Genomic DNA, 25,348 nt, shown 5'->3' on the forward strand with positions numbered 1-25,348 from the left:
TCAAGTCCCTATGACCACTATGCAACATTTCTAAACAGGACACAGCAGAATCTTTTGATAATTTAGAGAAGCGTTTAAAGTTTCGCATCAAACAAAATCACATAAATTGATTAATACAAAATATTTGTAAGAAGCTCGATTCCTTTTCGTTAGCGTGATTACAAAAAATAGAATCAGTGGCAGAAAAATATCAGGATTTGTTTCAAAAACCCATTCCGTGTATACAAATACCTATTCTAGCCCAGCAACGTTGTTATTTAAAATATTTTTGTACCTTACACTCAGCATGGATACATCGACATTGGCTCTTGGCTTCAAGTAAATCGAATACTGCAACTGAAATAAATCCAAGTCGATGTAATACTCGTAAAGCTGCATCGATTTTGCCTGATAAGTGCATTTTTCTATACCGAATTTTGTGCATAAAATACAAATAAATTTAATCATAATTTTTGCATTAATTTCGATCCTTTTCAAACCAATACCATGCTGAATATTTCAAAATTCCTAATTTTCTTTTAATTATTATAAAATAAACCGTCTTTATTTTTGAACGGTCAATTCTGCAAAATGTATCCCTTGCAAAATTTTGCTTCTTTAACTTATTTTAGATTGATGTTTTTGAAAGCATTCCGGAGACGGATCGCAAAGGCGCGTCTCTTTCAAAAGGCACAAAAATAATATTAACTATTTTTATTTAACTATAAATAACTGTAATATACCTACAAACAACTCAAAACTATTTAACCTCACATACTGACACTATTCACATTTGAATGTATCCTATTTCCCAGCCAGTATTTCGAAGTTGCAACTCTTCTAGATGATATTTGTCTAAACTTTAATGCAAAAAACAATTATTTTATTATGTTGTATTTTATTATATAGGGTGGGCCATGTAAAAATTGCTTTTTGAATCGACTATAAAAAAAACTAATCAATATTTTTTTAAACTTTTTTTTTTTTATTTTGAAGATTGAACATTGTCATTTATGAATAAAATATAGTATCGTTCAAATGACTGCCACGTCTGGCTTTACAGTACAGGCCATTCGATCAACCCAATTTTTAAGCACATTTTCGATTGTTTGCGCACCAATTTCATGAATGGCAATTTCGATTTCGTGTTTTAAAGCATCAATCGTCTCTGGATGGTTCGCATAGCATCTGTCCTTAACGGTTTTCCACAAAAAATAGTCCAACGGGCTTAAATCACAGCTCCGAGGCGACCAATTGATATAGGAATTCAAAAACGGTAGCCAAAAGATCGAGTGTGACTTTGGCAGTGTGACAAGTTGCACCGTCCTGTTGAAACCAAATGTCGTCCATGTCGTCCTCTTCAATTTTTGGACACAAAAACTCGTTGAGCATGTCACGGTAACGCTCGTCATTTACTGTAACCGCGGAAGAGGAAGAAGACTCATCACTTTGGGAATAGGTTTTCAATATTTCCCAATTTTGTTCAATCGTATAGCGTCCCATTTCGTAAATGTCAAACCCTTAACTAAATTATGAACACATTTGACATGTCATTTGAGTTACCATTCTCAAAAAAATAGGTGGTTCAAAAAGCAAACGCTATATGGCCCACCCTGTATAAAAAACAAAAAAAAAATTATAAATAACTAAAAAACATGCAAATAAATTAAAAATTGAATAAGTTATTAATTTATTTTCATGTTTTTTAGTTATTTATTATTATTTACGATTATAATTTTTTTCATTTTTTTTATAATTTTCTTTATTATTTTACTTATTTGTATTTTTTTTTTAATTTATTTTTTTATTTCCTTACTTATTTCCTTTTTTTAGTTATTTAACTTTTTCTGGTTGCTTATATTTGGGCTGATATAAGTAAATAAATATTTTATTTATTTCATGATCTTTTCTTTCTATATTCGTTTATCTTTGAGTTAATGATAATATTTTCTATTTATTTATTTACCTAATTATTCATATACAATATTTTCTTTTCTTGTTTATTTTTTATTTAATTCATTTATTTATTTATTTATTTGCTTTCTTTTTTAGTTTTATTTTTTATTATTATTTAAAATTTATATTGTTTATATTATTTCATAAGTTTTTGCTTTGAGCTATTATTTTTTTATAATTTCATTTCTTATTTTGTGTATTTATTATTTTCGTCTGTATTTACTACTTTTTATTATTTAACTGTTTGTGTTTATTTCCTGATTTTTTTTTTTTGTTTGTTTGTTGATTTCTGTACTCATTGTACTATGAATTAATGAATTTTTTTATTTAGTTGCTCACTTAGTTAGCCCGCAAGGTCGGGACCTGTCACTGTTTTTATGGAACGCAGTTGTAAATAAACTTCTGTTAATACTGAAATCGGTGGGCTGTAAGGTGATAGCTAACGACGATGATGTAAATTGTACCTACATTGGTAAATTTGTATCTACTTTAAGAGGCCTAATACAAAATGCTCTAAGCGGGCAGAAAAGTGTGGTCTAGGAGTCAACCCAGGCAAAACACAACGCATATTGTTCACTAGAAAACACAGAATCCCTCAGCTAAGTCCAATTATGCTCAAGGGAGAAGCTCTTGTGATTTCGCAAGAAACCAAGTACTTGGGACTGAACCTAGATAGGAAACTGACTTGGAAGTCAAACATCTTAGAAAGAGTCAGGGAAGCGAGCCTAGCTTTTTATGCCTGTAAGAGAGCTTTAGGTAAGACCTGGTTGCTCATTGGCTTTACACTGCTGTCGTCAGACCCATTCTTCTATATGGAAATGTTCTCTGGTGGTGTGCTATGTAGAAAAAAACCTATTCTAATTTATTGAATAAGATGCAGAGATCAGCGGAATTAGCAATATATGGCGTCATGAAAACCACGCCATCCATGGCTTTGGATATCATATTACATCTGCCATCCCTAGATCTCTTCTGCAAATACGTAGCGGTCTGCTCCGCTTTAAGGCTAAAAGCGAGCTCACAATAGAAGATTGTCACACATGGACATTCAACCATCTTAGACTCCTATACGGATATACTCAGTGACTGTAATTATCACCCTCCTATTCTCTGCTTCGAAAGGAATTTCTTGAAAATCCCTTCTAGACTGGAATGGCTTGAAGAAGATCCAAACCTCCAACACAACCGCTAAGATTTACACGGGCGGATCTAAAATGGACACCGGTGTAGGATCAGGGCTTGCGAAGAGCTTTCTATTAATGAATCCTTTGAACTACCGGATCACTGTAGTGTTCTTCAAGCGGACATAAACGTTATTCATGAAGCCTTAAAATGGTTAAAGATAAATAGAATATCATCAACAGATATCCGCATACTATCAGACAGCCAAGCTGCTCTACGAGCTCTGGAAGCATTCCAAACAATACCAAGGAGTGTCTTACGTTGTCGCCAATCTCTAAATGAGAAAAATATTGCATCATATTATGCTGGGTTCCAGCCCACAGACATATACCAGGGAACTGTAGGGCTGACCAACTTGCAAGAGAAGGTACCTGTATGCCAAACATAAGTAATTTTATGGGGGTACCTCTCGCAACTTGTAAGCTTCTTATTAAGGACGCACTAATCAGTTGTGCAAATCAAAGATGGATTCACGTTAACACCTAGGAAATTGCTAAGCAAACATGGCCAAGGCTAAATCTACGTCTGTCCAAGGGTATTATAAAATTGAGTAGACTTCAAATGAGGACCTTAGTAGGGGCCCTCACAGGACATTGTCGCATAGGAAATTGTCTCATAGGAAAGGAGATTAGGCATTTACACGCATGAATTCTACCGTAGCTGCAGAAATGAGAAGGAGTTGGACCACCATTCAACACCTTTTTTGCACATGCCCAGCTATAGCCAGTAGCAGGAATCGAAATTTAAGATCCTACTTCTTAATTAATATAGATAATCTATACACTTTAGGTATCAACAACCTTTTACGCTTTGTCAAAAGCTCAGTATGGTTCAATATGGAAAGGGAAATGTAGCCCAGCCCCCACGGCTCACAACGGACTCATTTCGTGATCTAAGTGGCATCGTTGTCCCTATGTGCGATGCGGCTGCCAAACCTAACCTTACTTAGTTATTCATACTATACAAATATATATACATTTTTATTCATTTTCTTATTTATTTATTTATTTATTAATTCATTTGCATGCCTTGTTTATTTTTGTTAGTTGAATTATACGAGTATGTGTAAATCTAATATATTACATATATTTTTTTGTGTATTTGTTATTTGTGTATATATATTTATTTCACTATTTTTATAATAATTTAATTTTTTATTTCCTTATTTACTTACTTGATTTATCTATTTAATTTTTCCTGCTTATTTATTATTATTATTATTTTCTTGTTTTTAGATATATTGAACAAGTAAAACAATATTTCATATATTTTATAATTTTCTAATTTATTTTAATACCTTTTATTTGGTTTTTTTCTTTATTTATTCATTTATCATTTTATTTGTTATTTATTTTTTACTTAATTATACTTTTTATTTGGTTTTTTTTCTTTATTTAGTTATTTGTCATTTTATTTGTTATTTATTTTTTACTTAATTATTTTTTTACTTCTTTATTTGTTATTTTTTATATAATTATGTATTTTTATATTATTTCATATATTTATATATTTCCTCTACAAGTTATTATTCATTTATTTATTGACTTATTTATTGTTAACTTACTTACATATCTTCGGATTTATATTTTCTACTAATTTAATTATATTAATAATTTATTCATATTTTTCTTATTTTTTATTTTTATTATTTATGAATAAATTTACTTATTCCTTTGCTTTATTTATTTATTTATCTATTACCTATTTATTTACTCATTTATTTTTAATAACCCCATGCGATGCTCTTCTGCATCTCCTCTCTCAGCCTTCAGTTAGGCTCACATGTGCTCACATTCTCTTGGCTCTCTTCCAACAACAGCGCCTTTGAAAGCATCACCTTGCAGAGTCACAAAAAATTCAATTACTATCGAAAATATTGGCTGGGTTGAATTCACGAACCAAATATACTATTTTTTAAACCAAATAATGTATTTTCCAAACAATCTGCTTTCAAAACCAAAAAAAATGCAACACAAATACAACAACAGACTCTTCCATACATGGATTCTTGCATACATATTTCCCTACAACAAATACCCATCACCAGCCACCACAGCCACGAACCCTCTGTACTCATCTACGCCTACAAGCAAACTGCACACGAAAATCCACATGCACGCACACACAAACACACTCAACGAAAATACTCACCACGTTCGCATACTCCGTACACACTTAATATTTTTAGTCACATTTGATATGCCACTAACACTACATAAGTAACGAATCCGTGAATATATTGAAAAATGCCACAAATTAATTGAGAAGAAAGATAAATAGATTAAATTTAATTAAAAGCTTGGCATGCGAATGCATCTGAAACTCGCCGATTCAATTATTCGTGCTCGTTTTTTAAATGCATTCAAATTTCGAAATATCAATTACAGCAAAACAAAACAGCTTTTATTTAAAACTATTTATATTTCAACTTTTTTTTTTGGTTAGTTAGCGCGATAAAAAATGTATCAATACTAAAATTATATTGTATCAATATTCATTCCAGATATTATTATTTTTGTTTTTGTTTATTTTGAATTCAATAACAATTTTCCTAACCCATTATCTGCATGCTTTGCATAAATAAATCGTTTTTAACTTTTTAGAGTAATCATTAAAATTAGTTAAAATTTTCTGTTGCTTTCCATTATTTTTACGTTTTTGTTTTTTTTTTCTAAAGCAATTTAAAAGAACTCTTTACTGTTACTATTTTCACACTGTAAAAGCATCGCTTCTTTCTTAGTTTTTTTTTCAGCGCATTTTCCTATTTACCTTTTACATATTTATGCAAATAAAATATTTATATTAATTATAAATATTTTTAAAAAATATTATTGCTATTTAACAATACAAAAAACAAAAAATTATTTAAATAAAATATTTAATCTTCTCTTAATTCTTTTCTTCTTAATTACTTTTGTCTTTTATAACACGTTACATTCCTTCCGTTCGTATCGCTAAATCGCTAATCGATCAATTAATCCCACCCGAACTGTTGTACTGTCACGATTCAAACCGAAACAAACAATAAAAAAATAAAACAAAAACGATTCGATCTGTCAAATCCAAAAACAAAATACAAAAAAAAAAAATATCGATAATTCAACTCATTTCAATTCGAATTATCACATCATTTGCCAAAAAATGTGATTGATTGCCAAATCGAAAACAAAATCAAAAACTTCAAACCACTTCCCATCGCAAAACCGACCACCAACCAACCACAACCACAACCACTTCGATATGTTAAAAAAACTCTTACGTATTCCCGCTCAACTGTAACGTTTTGTAAACTTGGTTAACGCAATGGCTTACACGTAAGTACTCATCAAACGGATTTTTTCAAAAGTACTCATTGTTTTGTTTCGTTGTTGTCTCATTATCGAAGTATTTATAATCGTATTTTCGTTGTTTTTCTCCAATTGGTAATGTTAATAGTAATATATGTGAATATACAAAACTATTCGAATTTTTTTTTTTTACATAATCGATGTATTGGTGTACATCCCGATTGTTAAGCATATTATTGTAATATTTTTGAATCAAATTACTACCCCGATGTACTTAAGCATAAATTTAATTCTGTGTGCACTTATACGATTTTTCGAAATTTTTTTAACAAATTAATGTTCTAAATTATTTTGCCATATTCAATTTGTACGTACATATAAATTTATTTTATTACTTTTTTTGTTTTTTTTTTTTTTTTTTTGAAGATTTTATATTGATTTTATTCACTATGTTGTGCCTTGTTTGCTTGTCTGCTCGGTAAATATGGATGCATAAGGGTTTTGATTTTTTTGCACACCTTTCAAACATTTTGAAGTAAGGTAGGCTTCGTGAGCTCGTCAGGAAACTAGGATTGATAGCGGAGAATTTTCTGAACGGAAGAAAAGCAAAGAAATCGAAAGCTGGCGACCTTGTTATTAAGTTCTTAGCAGCCTCCATAAAATAACTAATAAGGCGAGTTCAAAAGCAGAATCACGAGCTAGTCAAATTATGAGCTACTTTTGCCACCAATACAAAGTAGCCAAGTGGGCGCGACCTTCGATTATAAATCACCAAATCAAAGTAGAAATTTTACAAAAATTAGGATTGCTTGGCAAACTTTAGTAGCGGCTGTGATCAGAGAGTGTGATATTTTATCTCTTTCAAAATGTGACCCGTTTCAAGCAACACACACGCGTTTAACCCAGTCCTCCATGCATCCCTGGTAGGCCGACGAAGAGATGGCTTTCAGCTCCTTCGTTGCATTATCCTTGAAATCTCCTTCCACAAAGTGGTAACTTCAACTTGAGAACCAAAAAGAAGTCACACGGGGCCATATCAGGTGAATACGGTGCTTGTACGATGGTATTTACTTGGTGTTTGGTCAAATAATCCAGTACAATTTGGGCTCGGTGCGACGGCGCGTTATCGTCATGCAAAATCCAAGTATTGTTTGCCCACATTTCCGGCCGTTTGTGTCATAGAGCATCTCTCAAAGGCTTCAAAACGGATAAATAATATTCTCTATTGACTGTCTGGCCCGATGGAAGGTGCTCATGGTGCACTACGCCTGGGCAATCGAAGAAAATAGTCATACTTTTTGATCATAGGGTATACCGTCTATGTTTCCCAGCTAGCGCAATTAAGGATGCTTTTTTGGTGGGGGGGGTTAAAATTTCACGCAAAAATGAACGGCTCCATATACGGATGGCATAGGTAGGTAGGTGGGTGAAATGGTTGAAGTACCAGACTGGCACTTCCCAAGTAGTACTTAAGCGCCATTTTGATACCATTAAGAGACCTCAACAAGCAGATAACTACAGCTAACCAGAGCTTTTGATGTAGTGGTGAAGATTGATGGGATTTACGTGGGCGCACTGCCCCAGGCTGTCTAAGAAAGAAGAACCCAGTAACCTTAATCGTCTAGCTGCCAAACCCGGATATTTACAGAGAAAGTGCTCAACAGTATCCTTCTCTAAAACGTCCACACAGCTTCTGCAATGGGTGTTAACTGATAAACTCAGCTTTTTGCTGAGTGCTGATCCAGTAAGCAGTAAATACAGCTGCGAGTTTGAAAATTTAATTCGTCTATAGTACTGGGGCCAAAAGGTTTTCGAAAAAGCATATGAAGAAATGGAACTCCATCTTTTCTGCGCTCTCCTGAGAACTAAGTTCTGCAATTCCCCTTTAACAACTGTCAAAGGGAGTCCAACGATCGGATAGGAGGTCTGTGCGACCAATTCATTAGCCTTTCTGGCAAGCTCATCAGCAATTTCATTTTTTTCTATGCTCCTATGTCCTAGAACCCAGATCAGAGAAATGTTACCTGCGCGTCCAAGAGGGCGTATGGCGTTAGAGCTTTAAAATATTGATAAGAATGTGCGGTTATGAACGGTGGTTATATTTCGTGACCAAGATTGTTGCGGAAAATTAAAAGAACCGTTTGAAGTAGCAATCAGAGCTAAAAAAATGTTCGGTTATATGAAATGAAATTTCAAGAGCTATTTTTTCGTAAGACAATTTAACCCCTCAATGTATCTGCTTTGGTTAATAAGTACCAGAAATGCCTTGTTAAAAGATTGAGAAGTTCTACAAATATATTTCCTAAATAATTTCACTTCGCCCACTCAAAAAACATGGGATTAATAAAAATTCTCCTCGATTGTTTTCCTCTGTATCTGCAGTTGATACAAGCATTAATGACTTTAATAGTAAAATTTAGTTGCATCTTCTCGCGAAAGGCATAGCAACTTAATTTTTATTTATCTGATAAGTTTTTATGAAAGAAGGCACATCATGAAATTTTCCGTGGAATATTTTGTAGAACCTTTTAAGCCTGTAAAGGAAAATAGTTTCAAAATATCGCAATAGACAGAGCGAAATTTTAGTATAGTGATCTGGGGTTTTATACAGCTTAAAGTTATTAGACTACTAATTTATAAGTCCTTTGGTTGGTTATACCGTCTTATACAGCTTAGGCTCTGCAGCTCTAAAATATACTCAAAAACGCGATTAATTCATGTGTCGAAGAATCGTCTCTACCTCCACCTCTGATGATATTGAAATAAATAAATAGTTTTTAATACCTACAAACCACTTAAACTTTTTTGGAGAGGGAATTTATTAATAGCGAATTTTCATGAGTGCTCAGAGGTCCTCAATTTTTTGTTTATGCCTTCTTTCGTAGTCCGCTCCACACTTCTCGCTTTCCAGTTTACTAACTGATGAAAGAACATTTTGAGCAACACTGGCTCACCTGTCGAGCAAAAAATTTTCGCACGTATTACAAAAGTTATAAATCAAAAAGTTATTTGTGTAAAACTATTTTTGTTTTTCCTTGTGCACTCCTCTCGGGAGCATAGAGCCTCGGCAAGACTCAGTCTTGCGTTGGTTTCGTTAATCTATTTTGATTTCTAACAGAGTAGGGGATTAGCCTGCCGCTACCAGGTATGAAACTATATTTTACTCAAAATATCTACTTCAAATTGTGGAAAGTTATCCAAATTGCGAAATGCTGCTTTTGTTGACCACAGAATCCCGTTTTGCTACTTTTAACATATTTTTTAAATTTTTTATTTTATTTGAGTTACAATATAAAGAGCTTCGACACAGACAATAAACAAATAAAAATATACCCAACAGATATGAAAAAATTGCGAAATTTTAATTTTTTTTGTTTGCAAACCTTTTAATAGTTTTTCATAGAGTTTTTCATACGCTTTGGTTTTTTTTTATTTTTTAATTTAGTAAAATTTTTTTTGAAACATTTCAAAATTTGTGTTTTATAATACTCTACATAAACACACACCTAGTCAAGTCATAAAAATTAAAAATATAAGTAACAAGACAACAAAAAAAAAGACGTAAAACTGAACCTTTTAGGTAAGTGAAAAATCTATAAACTCCTCTTTTTTCTATGTAAAAGCTAAAATCTCATACTTTCGCTAGAAAATATATACTTAAACAAAAGTTAGTCAAAATAAAAGCGGATATGGATTGATTCGTGAATATGAAATACTTAAATTATAAGCAAGAAATTGTATGCTATTGGCATTAACGTAGTTATTTTTTTTATTAATTTCTCTATATATGTATATATACATACATATATTCATGAAGATTTATCGAAATTCTTACTTTAAATATTTGCTATATATTTATGTACTTGTATATGCGTCATCTCTATATATGATTTAGTTTTTGAATGCCAATGCAATTTTTGATTCTAATAAATAGTGTTTTCTATGATGACTCTAATCATATTTTGAATTTTCGAAAATTTGTAATTTTTCACTTGTAATAAATATTTTGTATGCATTTTGGAATTTTATCTATCATTGCCATGCTTGAAACGCACTCATACTCGTATACATACAAATTTACTCTTAACAACTTAAATCAAATCATTTTCAGCATTCACATTTCGACTCAATATAAAGTAGGTAGAGTCACAGTGTTATGATCGCCCAGCCGTATATATGTACATATACTTACGTGTACTTGTATACATACCTACATCATACATATACTCGTATAAACAGCACAGGCACTCTGCCAACCGGCAGTTGTTAATAACTAAAGTGGGCCTCACACTGGTCACGTTGCTGTCGTAAATCGTTGCCTTTAGCCCCGTACATCTTGTTTTTGTAAATACACACGTGATGACTATAATAGCAGCGCGACATGTTGCTAAAATACGAATATTCATATATTTTTTAATAATTTTTTTTTTTAATTTTTTTACGAAAATATAGTTCATAATATATAGCTTAATACAACAAAATGAGAATGACTCAAAATATCAGAGGTTTTGTAAAATTAATTTTTTTAATTCAATAAATTTTGATGAATGTTTCAAATTTTTGGCTCGAAATTTTTTGCTCAAAATTTTTAGAAAATTCCAGTTTTAAACTGCATACCTGCTTGTTTAAAGGAGCTCAAAATCCGCGTTCATTTTTGATCAATTTTTTTTTTTTTGTTCACGGTGCTATGCATTTCCTTCCAAAGACTGCGCGAGGCCGCCAGTAAAGAAAATTCTCAAAAATCAATGCGCTTTTTGAGCCACTTCAAATTTGTATTTTATTATGCTAAAATTCAATAAGTTGCAAAACTGTATACCCAAAGTTTTTCTAAATATTCAAATTAAAAAATTTTAAACTTTAATGAAAATTTTTCAAATTCCGGAGTTTAAGGTTGAATTTTTCAAACACTTTTAAGCTTTGATGAAAATTTTTAAATTTTTTTTTTTTAATTTTTAAATATTTTCAACTTTTAAGAGTTAAGATTTCATGGCTTTTGTTGTAGTATAAACTATATTTTTATAAAAAAATAAAAAAAATGTATTTAAAAATAAATAAATAGAAAAACTTTACCATATGTCCCGTTGCTATACGCAGGCGTATGTATATAGGTATATACAAAAACAGGAACAAAATACAGGGCAAAGCAAATTTAACACGAATTAGAACAATTTTTTTTTGTACGAGTATTATTTTCAATTTTTTTTTTATCAAAATAATCTTTAAGATGGTAATAACAAAGCATTTGATACACTTGTTAGGAAAAGTATACACACACGTAGGATTGCATGGAATTAGGATCTTATTTTCAACTTTTCTCTCTAAAGCTTCATAAACTCTGCGGCTGATATATGCATTTATAAGGTTTGTTGTTCGGTTCACAATGTTCAAGTGAAATTAGGAAAAGCAATGCAAATACAGAACAGCTGATGTTGCTCGCTGGCATTACCTGACTTGAAAGTTGTCGAAAAAAGTAGTAGATTTTTGCTACAAATTTCTGCCCAAGCTCCTCCTCGTATTTGAATCACGCGTTCTGATCTTGTTCCACAAATGAGAGGGCCTACAGTTTAAAGCCGACTCCAAACGGCAAATAGTTTTTATGAGGAGCTTTTTCATGGCAGAAATACACTCGGAGGTTCGCCATTGCCTGCCGAGGTGCGAAAAAACGTTTTCTATCATTTTAGTGTTTCATGCACAGAGACTCGAACTTAACCACTACTGAATTGTAGGTATTCACCAAACCATACGGCTACGGCGGCGGATTTTTGGTGCAGACTTTCCGTAATTGAGAAAACGAAAAGAGCTAAAAGGCACCTTAAAACTGAGAATAGTTTATGGGTTCGGTTCATAAAACTCACTTTACGGGATGGATGATAATTTATATTGAAAAAAGCTTCCACGCATACCAAGACTATAAAGTCACAGTATAATGCAACAAAGCAGAAATTGGATTCCAAAGTTAAATCTGTATCGAGAAAAGATGAATTCTGCCACATGCGGTAAAGAAAACAAAACTTTCTTTCTTATTGTACCATAACTTTGTGGGCAAAGTTTATTTTATTCAACTCATTCAATTGTGGATACCCAAAGCGCGTATTTAATAACGCCAACACAGCGGCACAATTATTTCATCAAACTTCTGGTAGAAAATTTTACCTTTCTTTGACCATAAAGAACCATTTTGTTGCCACATCCTCGTTACCAACTTGGTTACCAGTTGTTTACAGCATGACTATATCCAGTCTGTGCGGTTCAGGAACCTTATCAGATTGTTGACATCTAAGCCAGACAGCTGTTCCAGACTCTCGAACAGCGGTTTACCCAGGGTTAACAATCTGTCCTTCCATAGGGCAGGACATTCGCAGAGGAAATGGAACATTGTTTCCTTTTTCTCCGGTTGTTTACAACTGTGACAGTGTCTGTGTTGTGAGGGATGCCCATTTTGGCTGCTTGTTCTCCCACAGACAGACTGCCATTAGTCTCCTGGCGTCCCGTCGTTTCATGTTTATCAATGTTGGCGATTGCTTAAGGTTGTAGATGGGCTATAACGTTCTGCTAAGTTTGCATTTCGTCTGGTCTCTCTATCTACAATCCGCGATTCGAAGGTATTTTAGGGAAATTGTACTCTTGACTGCACCTAATGGTGTGAATACCGATTCTGCAAGAGCGTTATTCATGGCAGATCCCCTTCTTGCCAATTCATCCCGATGTCCCGGGACCCAGATTAAGGTAGCTTTATGGTTTTCGCTCAAGGTGGTAAGGCTAGTCCTGCTTTGTTCCACCACTTTAGAGGTTGTATAGCCGAACCCAGGGCCTGGATTGCAGCTTGGCTATCCGAAAGAATAGCGATATTGCCCTTAAAAGAGGTGTCAGCGATTAGTAGCCTACAAGCTTCCCCAATTACCAGTACTTAAATGGTAGTCCACCGTCCATTTTTACTATCATTAAATGAAAAAAGAAATGTGCGTAGAAAAACGCTGCTTACAAATCAAAAAATTTGGCAAGTGGCTAATATCCAAATCAGATAGCGCTAGTTCTTACTATTACTGATAGCGTAATTGAAGAGTGGAAGTAAGTCTAAATCTTAAACTCAAGAAAGCAGGGTAGCTGGTAGTAGATTTTGAGACGATTCCTCCATCATCAACCTCTAGAGTGCTGAATTAGAATCCGCCACTATCGTCTTCTCAACTTTAGATCGTTCGATCCAAGAACCAAAGAACATCGCCCGCCACATAGTTTCCTACAATATCCTTATAATTTGATAAGTTTGATAGCGAAATATTCAGCGGGACAACTAAGTCAGACATGCCTGGACTACAGAGATATTCTTAAGATTTGCCCAACTGGTTGTCCAAGCTAAGTCATATCGCATATCCGACTTTAGACTCGTGTTTTTCATCAAGAACTCACTATGAAAATAAATATACTTAAATAGCTAGTTTTAAAATATGTATAGTTTGTTATTACATACTTAACAACTCGCAACGTTTAGAATTTGCAGATTGGAAAGTTAATCTCTTATTTATATAATAAAAAAAATTGTGTAAAATGCCTAAAATTTTTAAATTACTAATACTAAGAAATGGCCACAAGCGCTTAGAAACTTTAAATATTTGTCCACTGTGTACCAATACTTTTTTTAGCAAGTGTATATATATATATATAGAATGTAAGTTCTTAAGAAAATAGGTGCGCTGCAAATTCACAACTCTACCGGTTTTGAGCTGGGTGCATTTACAAATTAATACTATAGTCTAAAATATACAATAAAAAATGTAAAACAACAAAATCCACTTACTTAAATACTTCTCTAAGGGTATTCACAGACTTCAGGTGGCTTTGATTATTTAACATTATATTTATATTTCTTAAGTAAGCTGCTTATCAAATTCGACCTATTCAAATATTTCTATAAAGGCATTCACAGATTTCAAGTCTTGTATTAACAAGAAATGTTTTTTTTAGTAAGCGAGGTGTATTCACTGGCTCTAGTGGTTTCATTAGTAAAAATTAAGTTTAAAAAAAATTTGTATGGTTCAAGTAAGCGATTTTTCAATTTCGAAACACCTAAATATTTCTATAGGGCTATTCACAGATTTAGAGTCCTTCTTTAATATGAATAATTTTTTTTTTTTTTTTTTTTGTGAACAAAGGAGATTTTCACACTTCAGATAGCCTTGATTATTAAAAGTTAGATTTAATTTGGTTTTTGTTTTCAATTAAGCGACTTTGCAGTTTCGAGAATGCCGCTATTAACTAAGTAGGAAAGGGTTTCTCAAACAGCGAGACTGAAATAAAGTGATTAAATTTTAAGAAAAAGAGTTCGAATTTATTTTTCTTTAAGACAACACTAACATTCTATATGATTTTCTACGTAAGAGTTCAGCGAATCCACTTCAAACACACAGCATTGGGTAGACCCAATTTTCGGTAACTTTTTCCAAAATTTTATATTTTCATTAAGGGCAAGTATTGTATAGATCTCAATGCTTTAAGTGAGACTGTAATTAGCGACGTTTTTGATATAGCCATAAAAACTAATCCAATGCCATTAAATCGTCAACCAAATTTAATATTTTGCTTTAGGTAATAAATTTGAAATTTTTCTAAATGTTGTTGACCTGTGGCGCGATTGTTGATGATTTGTCAAACAATTTTGAAAACCAACAGAACAAAGAACTGTCAAACCGAGTACAAATTACAACCGGTACTGAATAGAGCATCCCAATGAAAGTTCTGTTATATTTTAAATGTTAAGTGGAAAAGTAGTGTATTTTGACCAAACACTTACAGCCTATTTCCACCAAGAACTCAATTGCAGTTAAAAGATCCTCTCTCTGTTGAACTTCAGAAATATCTAGCATTTCCGCCGGAATAGAGTAAAATTAAACAGCTAATTTTTGCATATTTGACATTTTTAATCTTTACTTTTCATATTCTTCATTCCTTTTAGGGCATTTGTTTTGGACATAAATATTGAGAAATTTTTTAATACAAAGTTATTCTAGAGTAGCAAAGGCTAAGCTGGCTACCTTCAGTGTGCTTTTCCCAATTTTTTAATATAACAAAAATGTATATTAATATTATCTGTCGAGTTTCAATCAAAAAAGTGTGGCCAAAATTTCTTTGAAAGAGTGTTTCCATTGAAATTATTGAATAAAAAATGTAAATCAATTATTAATTACAAATAGTTTTTAAGAAAAAGTATGTAAGGGAATTTTTTGCACAATAAAGTTCACTTTGATAAAAATTTATTTTTTTTTAATTTTGTTAAATTTTTTTTTTAATTAAATTTTGTAAAAAAAATTTTTTAATTAAATTTTGTTTAAATTTTTTGTTGTTGAATTTTCTTAGTTTTTTCTTTAGTAAAATTTTGTTACAAATTTTTTTTTTTTTTTTTTAATTTTTTTTTAATTTTTCTTTTTAAATTTCATAAGTCTGTAAGAATAATGTTTACAAAATAAAGCTTATTTGATAAAAAAAAGTTTCTTTTAAATTTTGTTCAAAAGAGTGTTTCCATTGCAATTATTGAATAAAAAATGGTAAATACGCAGTAAATTATTAATTAAAAATATTTTTTAAGAAAAACTCTGTAAGGAAATTCTATACACAATAAAGTTCATTTTGATAAAAAAAAAGAATTTTTTAATTTTGTAAAATTTTTTTTTTAATTTTGTTAAACTCTTTTTTTTAATTTTGTTCAATTTTTTTTTTTAATTAAATTTTGCTTACATTTTTTTTTAACATTTCGTAAGTCTGTAAGAAAAATGTTTACAAAATAAAACTTATTTGATAAAAACCTTTTTTTTAATTTTTTTGAAAATTTTTTTATATCAAAATTTTGTTTTATTTCAAACATGTTTAAAAAATTTTTTTCTTAATGTTGGTTAACATTTTTTGAAATTTTTATTTATTTACTTTTTGTGAACGCAAGTTTAGCTCTACGTTCCACCTAAACTAAGTTCATATAGTACCCGTCCAATTTTGTAAGCTTCAACTCGGTCCGAAAATTCACCACAGTTAAACTAGCGCTGAAACACTGGCCTTTAATGATTTCTGATTCACTAATGTAGTCCGTCTGCGCCTGAAAGTACCTAACAGAAATCTTTACATATGTCATACGTCTCCTACTGTTAATTGGAAGGCTTCTACAAACCGGCCTGATTGAGTTTACTCTGCTCTGAAAGAGAATCGACGGTATTTGATACAAGAACAATTGCATGGAAGTTTGAGTATTTAAACTCAATATTTAACTATAATTAAGGCTCGGTGAAAATAGGTAATTATTATTACAGTGAAAAGTATTTCCTTCTGTGTGGAAGTTGGGCTTTCACAAAATTATTACAAAATATTTATTATAATTTAGTATGTAATCGAATTGTAGCCACAAATAAAATTGTATGTATTGAAAGAATGCGAACGGATCTGTTGTGAAATCTTGCTGTCTCTTTTAACAAAAAAATTACATTTTAAGCAAACCCAATTCCAGTACACTAAAACGAAACAATTTATGAAATAATTTCTTTTTTTTCATTTACTATTTTTTTCCAATACTAAATCGAAGCTCTGAGACATGCAGTGAATTGCGTAATTCTTTGTTTTTATTTATTTATTTTTCTATATTCCCTCTTCCTTCTTATATATTTTTTACTTATTTTACGTTGTATATTTGTGCTAAATATTTACATACATATATCAGTTTATACTATTTATACTATGTGTTCAGATCAATGTTTGTGGAAATTTGTTGTTGTGTTGTATTTGAATACATATTTGTTTTTCTATTCGAAATACTGGGCATTAATTTATATACATATATTATTTGATGTTAATTAAAGTGATTACTCTGTAATGCTACATACATACCTGAATATATATATATTTTATATTTTGCTGAGTAAAAACCTACAAAATTATATGAAAAGCTTAAGTGCCTAAATTACAAAATTATATGCATAGATATTCTAATTTACACAAAATCGTTCAAAGTATGTATTTGGACATGTGTTTTAGTGTTAGTGTGTTCACGGGTTGAAATGACTGTGTGGAAGGCTTCATAAGGTTATATGAGCCAAGTTGAATAATGGATTTGAGTGAAATATGTACCTAGTAATAAATAAAAATTGGAGTTTGTTATTGTTCATAAAAACCCGCGCACCCGATTGAGTTTGAAATTTCAAAGAAGCTTCACTCTGTGATAACTTTAATCAAGCTGACTTCAAAATGGTATCGCTAAGTGTGCTGCGTTGGAGCTAGAGAAAATACTTTTACAAAAAATGGACTCGGTAGATGGAACTGAGGTTGCGGTATTTCGAGTAAGGTGTGCAACTAAGTTTTAAAGGTTTTTTTTTCGATTTCAAAAATTTATTGTTAAAAATTGGTACAACCTATTTTATCCAAAATACTGTCCATCACTAGCTATAACTTTTCCCCACTTCTCTGGTAATGTATGGATTCCGTCCCAATAAAACTGCTCGCTTTTGGAGGCGAAGAACTCATCAAGCCAATTTTGGATACCTTCAACCGAAGTGAAACGCACTCCCGTAAGGGCATTCTGCATCGACCGGAACAAATGGTAATCTGATGATGCAAGATCTGAGCTATAAGGCGGGTGGGGTAGAACTTCCCATCCGCTACCATCGAGATAGGTTTTGACCACTTGTGCGACATGCGGCCGAGCATTGTCATGATGAAAGATCAATGTCTCATGTCTGGTTTCCCATTCCTGACGTTTTTCCGCAATTGCTCGCTTCAATCGCATAAGTCGTTGTCTGTAGAGTGCTCCGTTTATCGTCTGACCACTTTTCAGTAGTTCGTGGTAAACGATTCCCTTCTGGTCCCACCAAATGCAGAGCATTACCTTGCTGCCATGGATATTTGGCTTTGGCGTCGATGGTCCCGGTTCGCCACGCTTAACATACGCTGCCTTGCGCTTCGGATTGTCGTAGTGAATCCATTTCTCATCGCCAGTAATAATGCGATGCAAAAACGACTTCGCTTTGTATCGTTGAAGCATCATTTCGGAAGCAGTGACACGGCGTTCGATATCCCTTGGTTTGAGTTCGTAAGGTACCCAGTTTCCGACTTTCTGGACCATTCCAATGGCTTTCAGCCGCTTTGAAATGGCTTGATGAGTTACGCCTAACGTTGTTGCAAGTTCTTCTTGGGTTTGACACGGGTCTTCGTCCAAAATTGTCTCCAATTCGGCGTCTTCAAAAGTTGGTGGCCTTCCTTCGCGCTCCTTGTCGGCTGTGTCAAAGTCACCACTTTTGAATCGTCGGAACCAGTACTCACAGGTTGAAATTGATGGAGCATTCTCACCGTAAGCCTCACACAGCATCCGATAACTTTCCGCTGCACTTTTCTTCAGATGGAAGCAAAATAGCAATGCTTCCGCGAATGAAGTTTTGTAGGCACAAAAGCTGACATAGTCTTTGTATAAAAAAAAATTTTTGTTTACACTTCGACGAAATGACACAAACTAAGAAACGACACTTAATGATGACGCTTTCACATGAAACTGGTTACACAAATACTCAGTACAATTTGACACTAGTATTACTATATGTTTTAAATCCTTTAAAACTTAGTTGCATTAACGGTTTGATACAAAAAATTCGAAAAACTTATACGCCAGGTGGCGCTAGGCACGAGATTCACAGATTCACAATTTTGTTAACGATCCACTGTGCTAGGAAATTAGGATAAGTTTAAAATAGGAAAGAAAGTATTACTCATTTTTTGTTTGCCAAGAATTTGACCACTGGAGATATTTCGAAAAATCACATTATAGTCTGCTGTATCCAAGCAGAGGGGGTTTTATGATGAACTTCCTATAGACTTCGAAACAGAATCGAAAACTTTGCCAATTTCACCAAAAAATGGGTATAAAATGTGCTTGGAAAAGTAGAGGGTTTTGTGTTATACCTGTTATACTACGCTTAATAATAAAGGGTTTTCCAATAAGAGGTGTTATTTTGATAAAAGGTCAATGGTTTCGTTGCTTGTGTGGCACGTAGCGCCGTCTTGTTGAAAATAAACGTTGCCCAGATCAATACCATCGAAATACGGCCATAAAAAATCGTTAATCATCTGTCAATAGCGCAATCCATTCACCGTAACTGTTGCTCCAGCTTCATTTGACTCCGCCGGACGATAAACCGTAAACCGCACCAAACAGTCACACGTTGAGGATAAAGAGGCTTTTCAACAATAACTCTTGGATATGCTGAGCCCCAGATCCGACAAGATGGACATGGGCCTCATCACTCAAAACGATTTTTCGAATGAATTCCGGATCATTTTCATGCATTTCAACGACCCAATCAGCAAAGACACGATGTTGTTGATGATCGGCCGGCTTGAGTTCTTGTGTTAACTGGACTTTATAAGCCTTAAGACCCAAATCTTTATGCAAAATATGGAGTGATGACGTTTGTGGAATGCCTAATTCCAAAGAACTACAAGGGATGGACAAACCTGGGTTTTCTTCAACCCTTTCGGCTACAACAGTAATATTTTCGGCTGTTCTTGAGCGACGTGCACGGGTTTTATTCTTCACATCACTAACTTGTCCCAACAGCTCGATGCAGACTAATCACAGCACCAGAAGTCTAGAATTACGGATATTTTATTCTAAAATTAAATGAATCAAAACATTTTCGCAAAAAGAAAATACAAAGATCTTTTTGGCCATTTATAGATAGGGGTGGGTTAGGTTGCGGTAGCTTTCACTCCACATGAGGTTGTAGGTAGGTAGACCTACACACTTAAACCTTTCGTGGGTCCATTATGATATCACTGGAGCTTATCCTTACCGTATGGGTTTCTTTTCAAACCATCCGGTAGCTTTAATAAACGAGCAAAGCTTCATTAGTTTTAGAAGCGCTGTGTCCGCTACATCAGTTAAAAATGCCATATCAAGAGTGCGGAGCCTCCTTATAGCTAAGCTTTCACACTCACATAAAAAATGTCTGACTGTTTCCTCTTCATCTGTGTTAGGACAGCTTCTACAGAAATCGAAGTACGGAAGTCTAAACCTTCTAGCGTGGCTGCCTATTAAACAATGGCCAATTAATACCCCTATCATTTTTCTTATAGCTTCTCTGTTAAATCTTAACAAGCTTTTTGATCGACCGCTGTTCCATTTCGCCCATGTCTGTCTGCCGTGCGCATGTTAAGAGGTTTCGCCAACTTATGTTTACCTTATTAATGGTTTCCCTATCTATCAGTAGTTTACAAGTGGCTATAGGCATAGGTATCAGCCTCTTATCCACTAGGAGGACGAGCGTTGTACCGGTTCGAGCAAGTTCATCTGCTTTGCAGTTTCCTGCTATATTCTTGTGGGCTAGCACCCAAATAAGGTGTACTTTCTAGTATTTAGATACGTCATTTATAAGTTTATAACATTCTATGACTTTTTTTGGCGAGTGTGTTTTAGAATCTAGCGCCTTTATTACTGCTTAACTGTCCGAGTATATGAAGACTTCATTTGTGGATAATACTCTCGTTTTTATTAGCGTAAGTCCCTTTTTAATGGCAGTGACTTCCGCCGGAAATACACTGGCAAATGATCAGGTAGGCGAAATGATTGGCTAACTCCGAGTTTACCGGTGTAAACCCCTCCACCTGCTCTGTTGTCTAGTTTTGAGCCATTTAGGTTGTAAAGCGGCCCATTTAGAGCTGGAATCTCTTTGTGATACCGCTTATTAGGATTCAATTTATGCCTCCAACTTCCAATGTGGTGGAGCCAATTCGTCGCCCTAATAAGAGAAAAAATAAAGTGAATGACTGTAAATTTTATTCCCATTAGTCAGTTCTCGATAATAGTACTAACTATTAGACTAATGGAAGGTCGATTGAGATAGATGAGGCACTTAGACACAATTCCATCCTTGATTTAGCTCACAACTATGGTGACATTCAATTAGTTTTTGTGAGTAATGATGCTCCAAAACTCAAGTTCAGCCCATGATTGAATCGTACGTTCAGCCAATGATCAGAAATGCCGTTGCAGCAACTATTTGTACGCATAAGCGGCAGTTGAAGATTTTTTCACGGCACGCATTTACTTATTTCTTCCCGATTCTGGTTTATCTAACTTTAGCAGTGACAATAATTAAGAACGCGGCAAGCAAATATTTTCAAAACGGTCTATGTCACTCAAGGCGCAACAGTCGGAAAAATCGATTAAAGTTTTCTATCAAAATGAACGTGAAATCAGATTTCTAGAGCCATAAGAGCTTAGATTAGATTTGGTTGGGCGGTTGCCCTCAAACAGAATGGCTTGGAACTTAAACAGCAATTATAATACTGAAATTCAATTAATCCGTTAGAACAGCATTTAAAGGTGGAAGGTAATAAGGTACACAGGAAACATGAATAGGTAAGAGCGATATTTGAACGAAAACGAGTTATGGATTAGAAAACCGATACCTGAAGAATTTGAAATTCAGCAGGAGATTAATATGCAAGTGAATAGATCCACTGTAATATCAACTGAATATTAGCTTCAATAAGGTAGGGCACCTGAAGAATAGAGGCTAGAAGGAGTCCACCTCAACCTCAAGACAGCTGCCGTAAAAAGGACTCGAAGTTATATAAAGACGCACCGCACAAATGCCTAAGGGACAGTATGCGTTTGGAATTACTTGAATAATTTTGAACTTTGGCATTTGACGAACTTCACAAGAAAAGTGACCTAAAATTGTTGCTACGTTGAGGCCAATATACGTATGTAAACATCATCGATTCGTGTTAGTACATTTTTTTAGATTACTTCAAAATGTCCAGTAGTTTGATGGGTGGTGTAAGATCACTTGTACCTACATGGATATCTTCTATTGATGGAATTACATATGTGAATGGTTCTCCAAAGTGATTTTTTACGTCGGTCCGCTTATTGTTCACCTATCAGTGCCAGTTTTCCAATATCATGACGAGTAAAACATGCAAAAATCATTTGATTGCTTCAATGTCTAGCAGATCTTCTAACGTAGTTCTCTCGAAAACGTTCGCTCGATCTACGTCTCACGTACGTCTTTCTAACAAAACCACAAAAATTGATTTAAATTCAGTGAATAATTCTGTTACCTTTCTAAAGCCGTATGTTGTTCAATTTACACACTTTTCGCTCATTCTATACGCCGTTGCCCACTTTTTCGGTCAAAAATTATTCGTACCTTAGAAATTTAACAGAAAATCTCCTGTAATTCTTGTTGAACTTCTTGCTACTAACGCCGATAAAAAGTGTTTTTCGGCAAATCATCGAAGAAGTAAGATACCTGCAGTTTTCGCCAAACCATTTCTGTGCACAATTCTGCTTCACTTACTACCGCAAGCACTCTTCCCTTATCACAGGCTATTTAGAAACGATCGTGCATTAGTGAGCGATCTTCAGAAGCAAGGGTTTTTCATACACTTCGGAATCCCTTTTTCGCTCCCTTTTAAGAATGCTGTAGATTTTGCAGGTCATTTGTTGTTTACAGGTCTGTCAAATCTCATACTGTTAGTGATATTTTTCTCTCTCTTACCTAAGTGGCCGCCATAACCAGGAGATTAGTCCACCTTTTAAAATTTTTACTTCCACTAAGTGATCTTTTACAGTTACTAAGTTTTAGGGAATGAATGAGCGGATGCTAGCTCTATTGGATGGACACAAATTTCTTGACGGTGAGTTTCCCATCAATAGAGGTTTCACTCTATAAAGCACGCTTCCAAATTCATAGCGCTCCCGCGAAACTAATGGATTTCTCTGCAGTTTAGTTGTTAGCTGAAGGGCAAAAAAGTGTTGGCAATAATTAATCATCGGTAAAGTATTTCTCTCAAGCAAAAATGTTCTTTTCTTAACTAAGTTAAATCACGGGCCTCCTTTTTTTTGTTTTTTTTTTTTTTGGAAGCGAAAATAGTCGAGAAGCAACAAAACCTATTTACTTATTAACATAAAAATTATAATTAAAAACTCCTCCTCTCCAATTAAGTAAATAATGTTGAAACTCAATAATTGTGGAACTGTATTTATGTATGTACGTGTGTAATTTAGTCTCTTTGGTGTGTATGTATTCAATAAACTTATCAGAAACTTAACAAAAATAAATTCGTATATGTTATTATAAGAAATGATAAATATAATTAATTAAAATAATTATGTAACTGTGTAAACGCCATATTGATGTGTATGTATGTATGTACCCAACCGAATACTCATATGTATTGTAGCTCAAGTGATATGTATGTTGTGTGCTTAGTTAATTTTAATGTTTTAATTGTGAGAAAATATATTTTCAACTTATTTACACTAAATATTTATAATTAAAAAAATTTATATTCTTACAACTTTTTCTCTTTCTATTCCCCCGTCTCTTTATTCACTTTCTTTTCTTTTATCGTGTGTGAAAAAAAATTTTTATAAATATAGGAAAAGCTTGGCGACATCTGCTTCTCACTGCGTTACGTACCAACTGCTGGCAAGCTAACCGTAGTCATCTTAGAGGCAAAGAACTTGAAGAAGATGGACGTCGGCGGATTGTCTGGTAATAAATTGTGGCACCAATGCGATGCAAAGATTTCGACAGCTTTCGAAATATATAAAATTTTTTTTCGGAATGCAAAAGTTTTGTAATTTTCTGTTTTGCCAAAGTGCAAGCAAAAATTATAAAACTTATTAAGTGATGCATTCCAAGCAGACAACTGTCGTTCTTTGCATCGATTTTTCAGTATACGAAAATCGATACACACTGAATGTTGTGCCCAATAAGTGTTTATGTAATTACTATGCTTTTTCTTAAAATATCTACTTATAATTAGTAGCTTTTTTTCTCAAGTTAATATGCATGCTAAATTTAATTTTATTCTCCTTTAAAAGTAAATCAAATAATTTTTATGCTCTTTAAATTTGCCTGTAATTTTGTTGGACATTTTTTGTTCTACTCAAAACTAGCAATGAGCGAAATGATATGATTGAATTGAAAATTGAAAGTAAAATGCCTTTGAAGAAGCATTATTTCCATAATTTCCATAATTTGATTAAAAATAATTTATTCTTATAAATAGATTTACAAACTATCGCCTAATTTCAGCCATTTAATCCATTTTAAAATTTTCTTAAATCTATTTATTAATAAATTCTTAATCGCGACAATGATTTGTTGAAAATAATAAATAAATGCATACACGTGGAAAATATTTGATGCATGCAAAGGGTGTTCCAAAAACAAGTTCTCTTTTAAAATGGAAATAAATTGAAAAGAAAAAACAATTCTAAATATTAAGGCTTTATTAGAATAAGCACTAAGGTCAAAGGTTGCTTAGGAATGCCTGCCAGCTCTAAATGACATTAGCACCGTCTTCAACGGCCGTTTTATATGAGTTCCGGGACATAGAGTTATTGAAGGAAATCGCAAGGCCGACGAGCTAGCCAGAGAGGTTAATGCTTGAAAGCAGACGCAATATTAAAATTCCTGTGGCAAATTGCAAATTTAAAATAAAAAATAATATTCCTATCATGGCGAAAAGAAAATGGCTTGTGTTACAACCAGGCTAATTTGGCCGCAAATATATAGGAAAAAATCAGGAGAATTGCTTAACCTCTCAAGAGAGAACCGATCGTGGCTTGTGTCACCGGTCATTGGCTATTAGATAAGCAGTCTTCTAGGTTAGGAGTATTTTCTCATGAATACTGCAGAAATCGTAGAGACGAGGATGAGGACGAAACAGTAGACCGCTTCCTCTGCAATTGTGCAGCTTTAGTTAGGAGTAGAGGGAAATACTCTTTTGACTCAGTAACGGAACTACCCTGTGTTGGGATAAAACCTATTCTTAGCTTCATAAAATCGTCTAAATGATTCCAAAGATGAATAAACACCGAGTTTTCCGTGGTACACAGTGTTACCACAACGGACCTACATAGTCTAAGTGAGTTGGCTATTCTAAACCGCCTGCCACGAAAA

The 25,348-nt window shown here is 33.4% G+C and overlaps 1 protein-coding gene across 14 annotated transcripts in view; it reads left to right on the forward strand.

Annotated features, from left to right (window-relative positions):
• Window positions 1-25,348, forward strand: part of LOC128865176 (synaptotagmin 1) — a 160,009-nt gene that overhangs the window by 105,454 nt on the left and 29,207 nt on the right. For 11 of the 14 annotated variants that reach the window (XM_054105254.1, XM_054105252.1, XM_054105260.1 and 8 more), the window contains one exon: window positions 23,818-23,932. In XM_054105254.1, coding sequence (XP_053961229.1) covers window positions 23,818-23,932 — 115 coding nt within the window. The remainder of the gene's footprint in view (window positions 1-23,817; window positions 23,933-25,348) is intronic. The other 3 variants (XM_054105264.1, XM_054105265.1, XM_054105258.1) reach the window with 1 other exon arrangement.

The sequence above is a fragment of the Anastrepha ludens genome, chromosome 5, assembly GCF_028408465.1.
Source record: "Anastrepha ludens isolate Willacy chromosome 5, idAnaLude1.1, whole genome shotgun sequence".
In the NCBI taxonomy this organism is placed as follows: domain Eukaryota; kingdom Metazoa; phylum Arthropoda; class Insecta; order Diptera; family Tephritidae; genus Anastrepha; species Anastrepha ludens.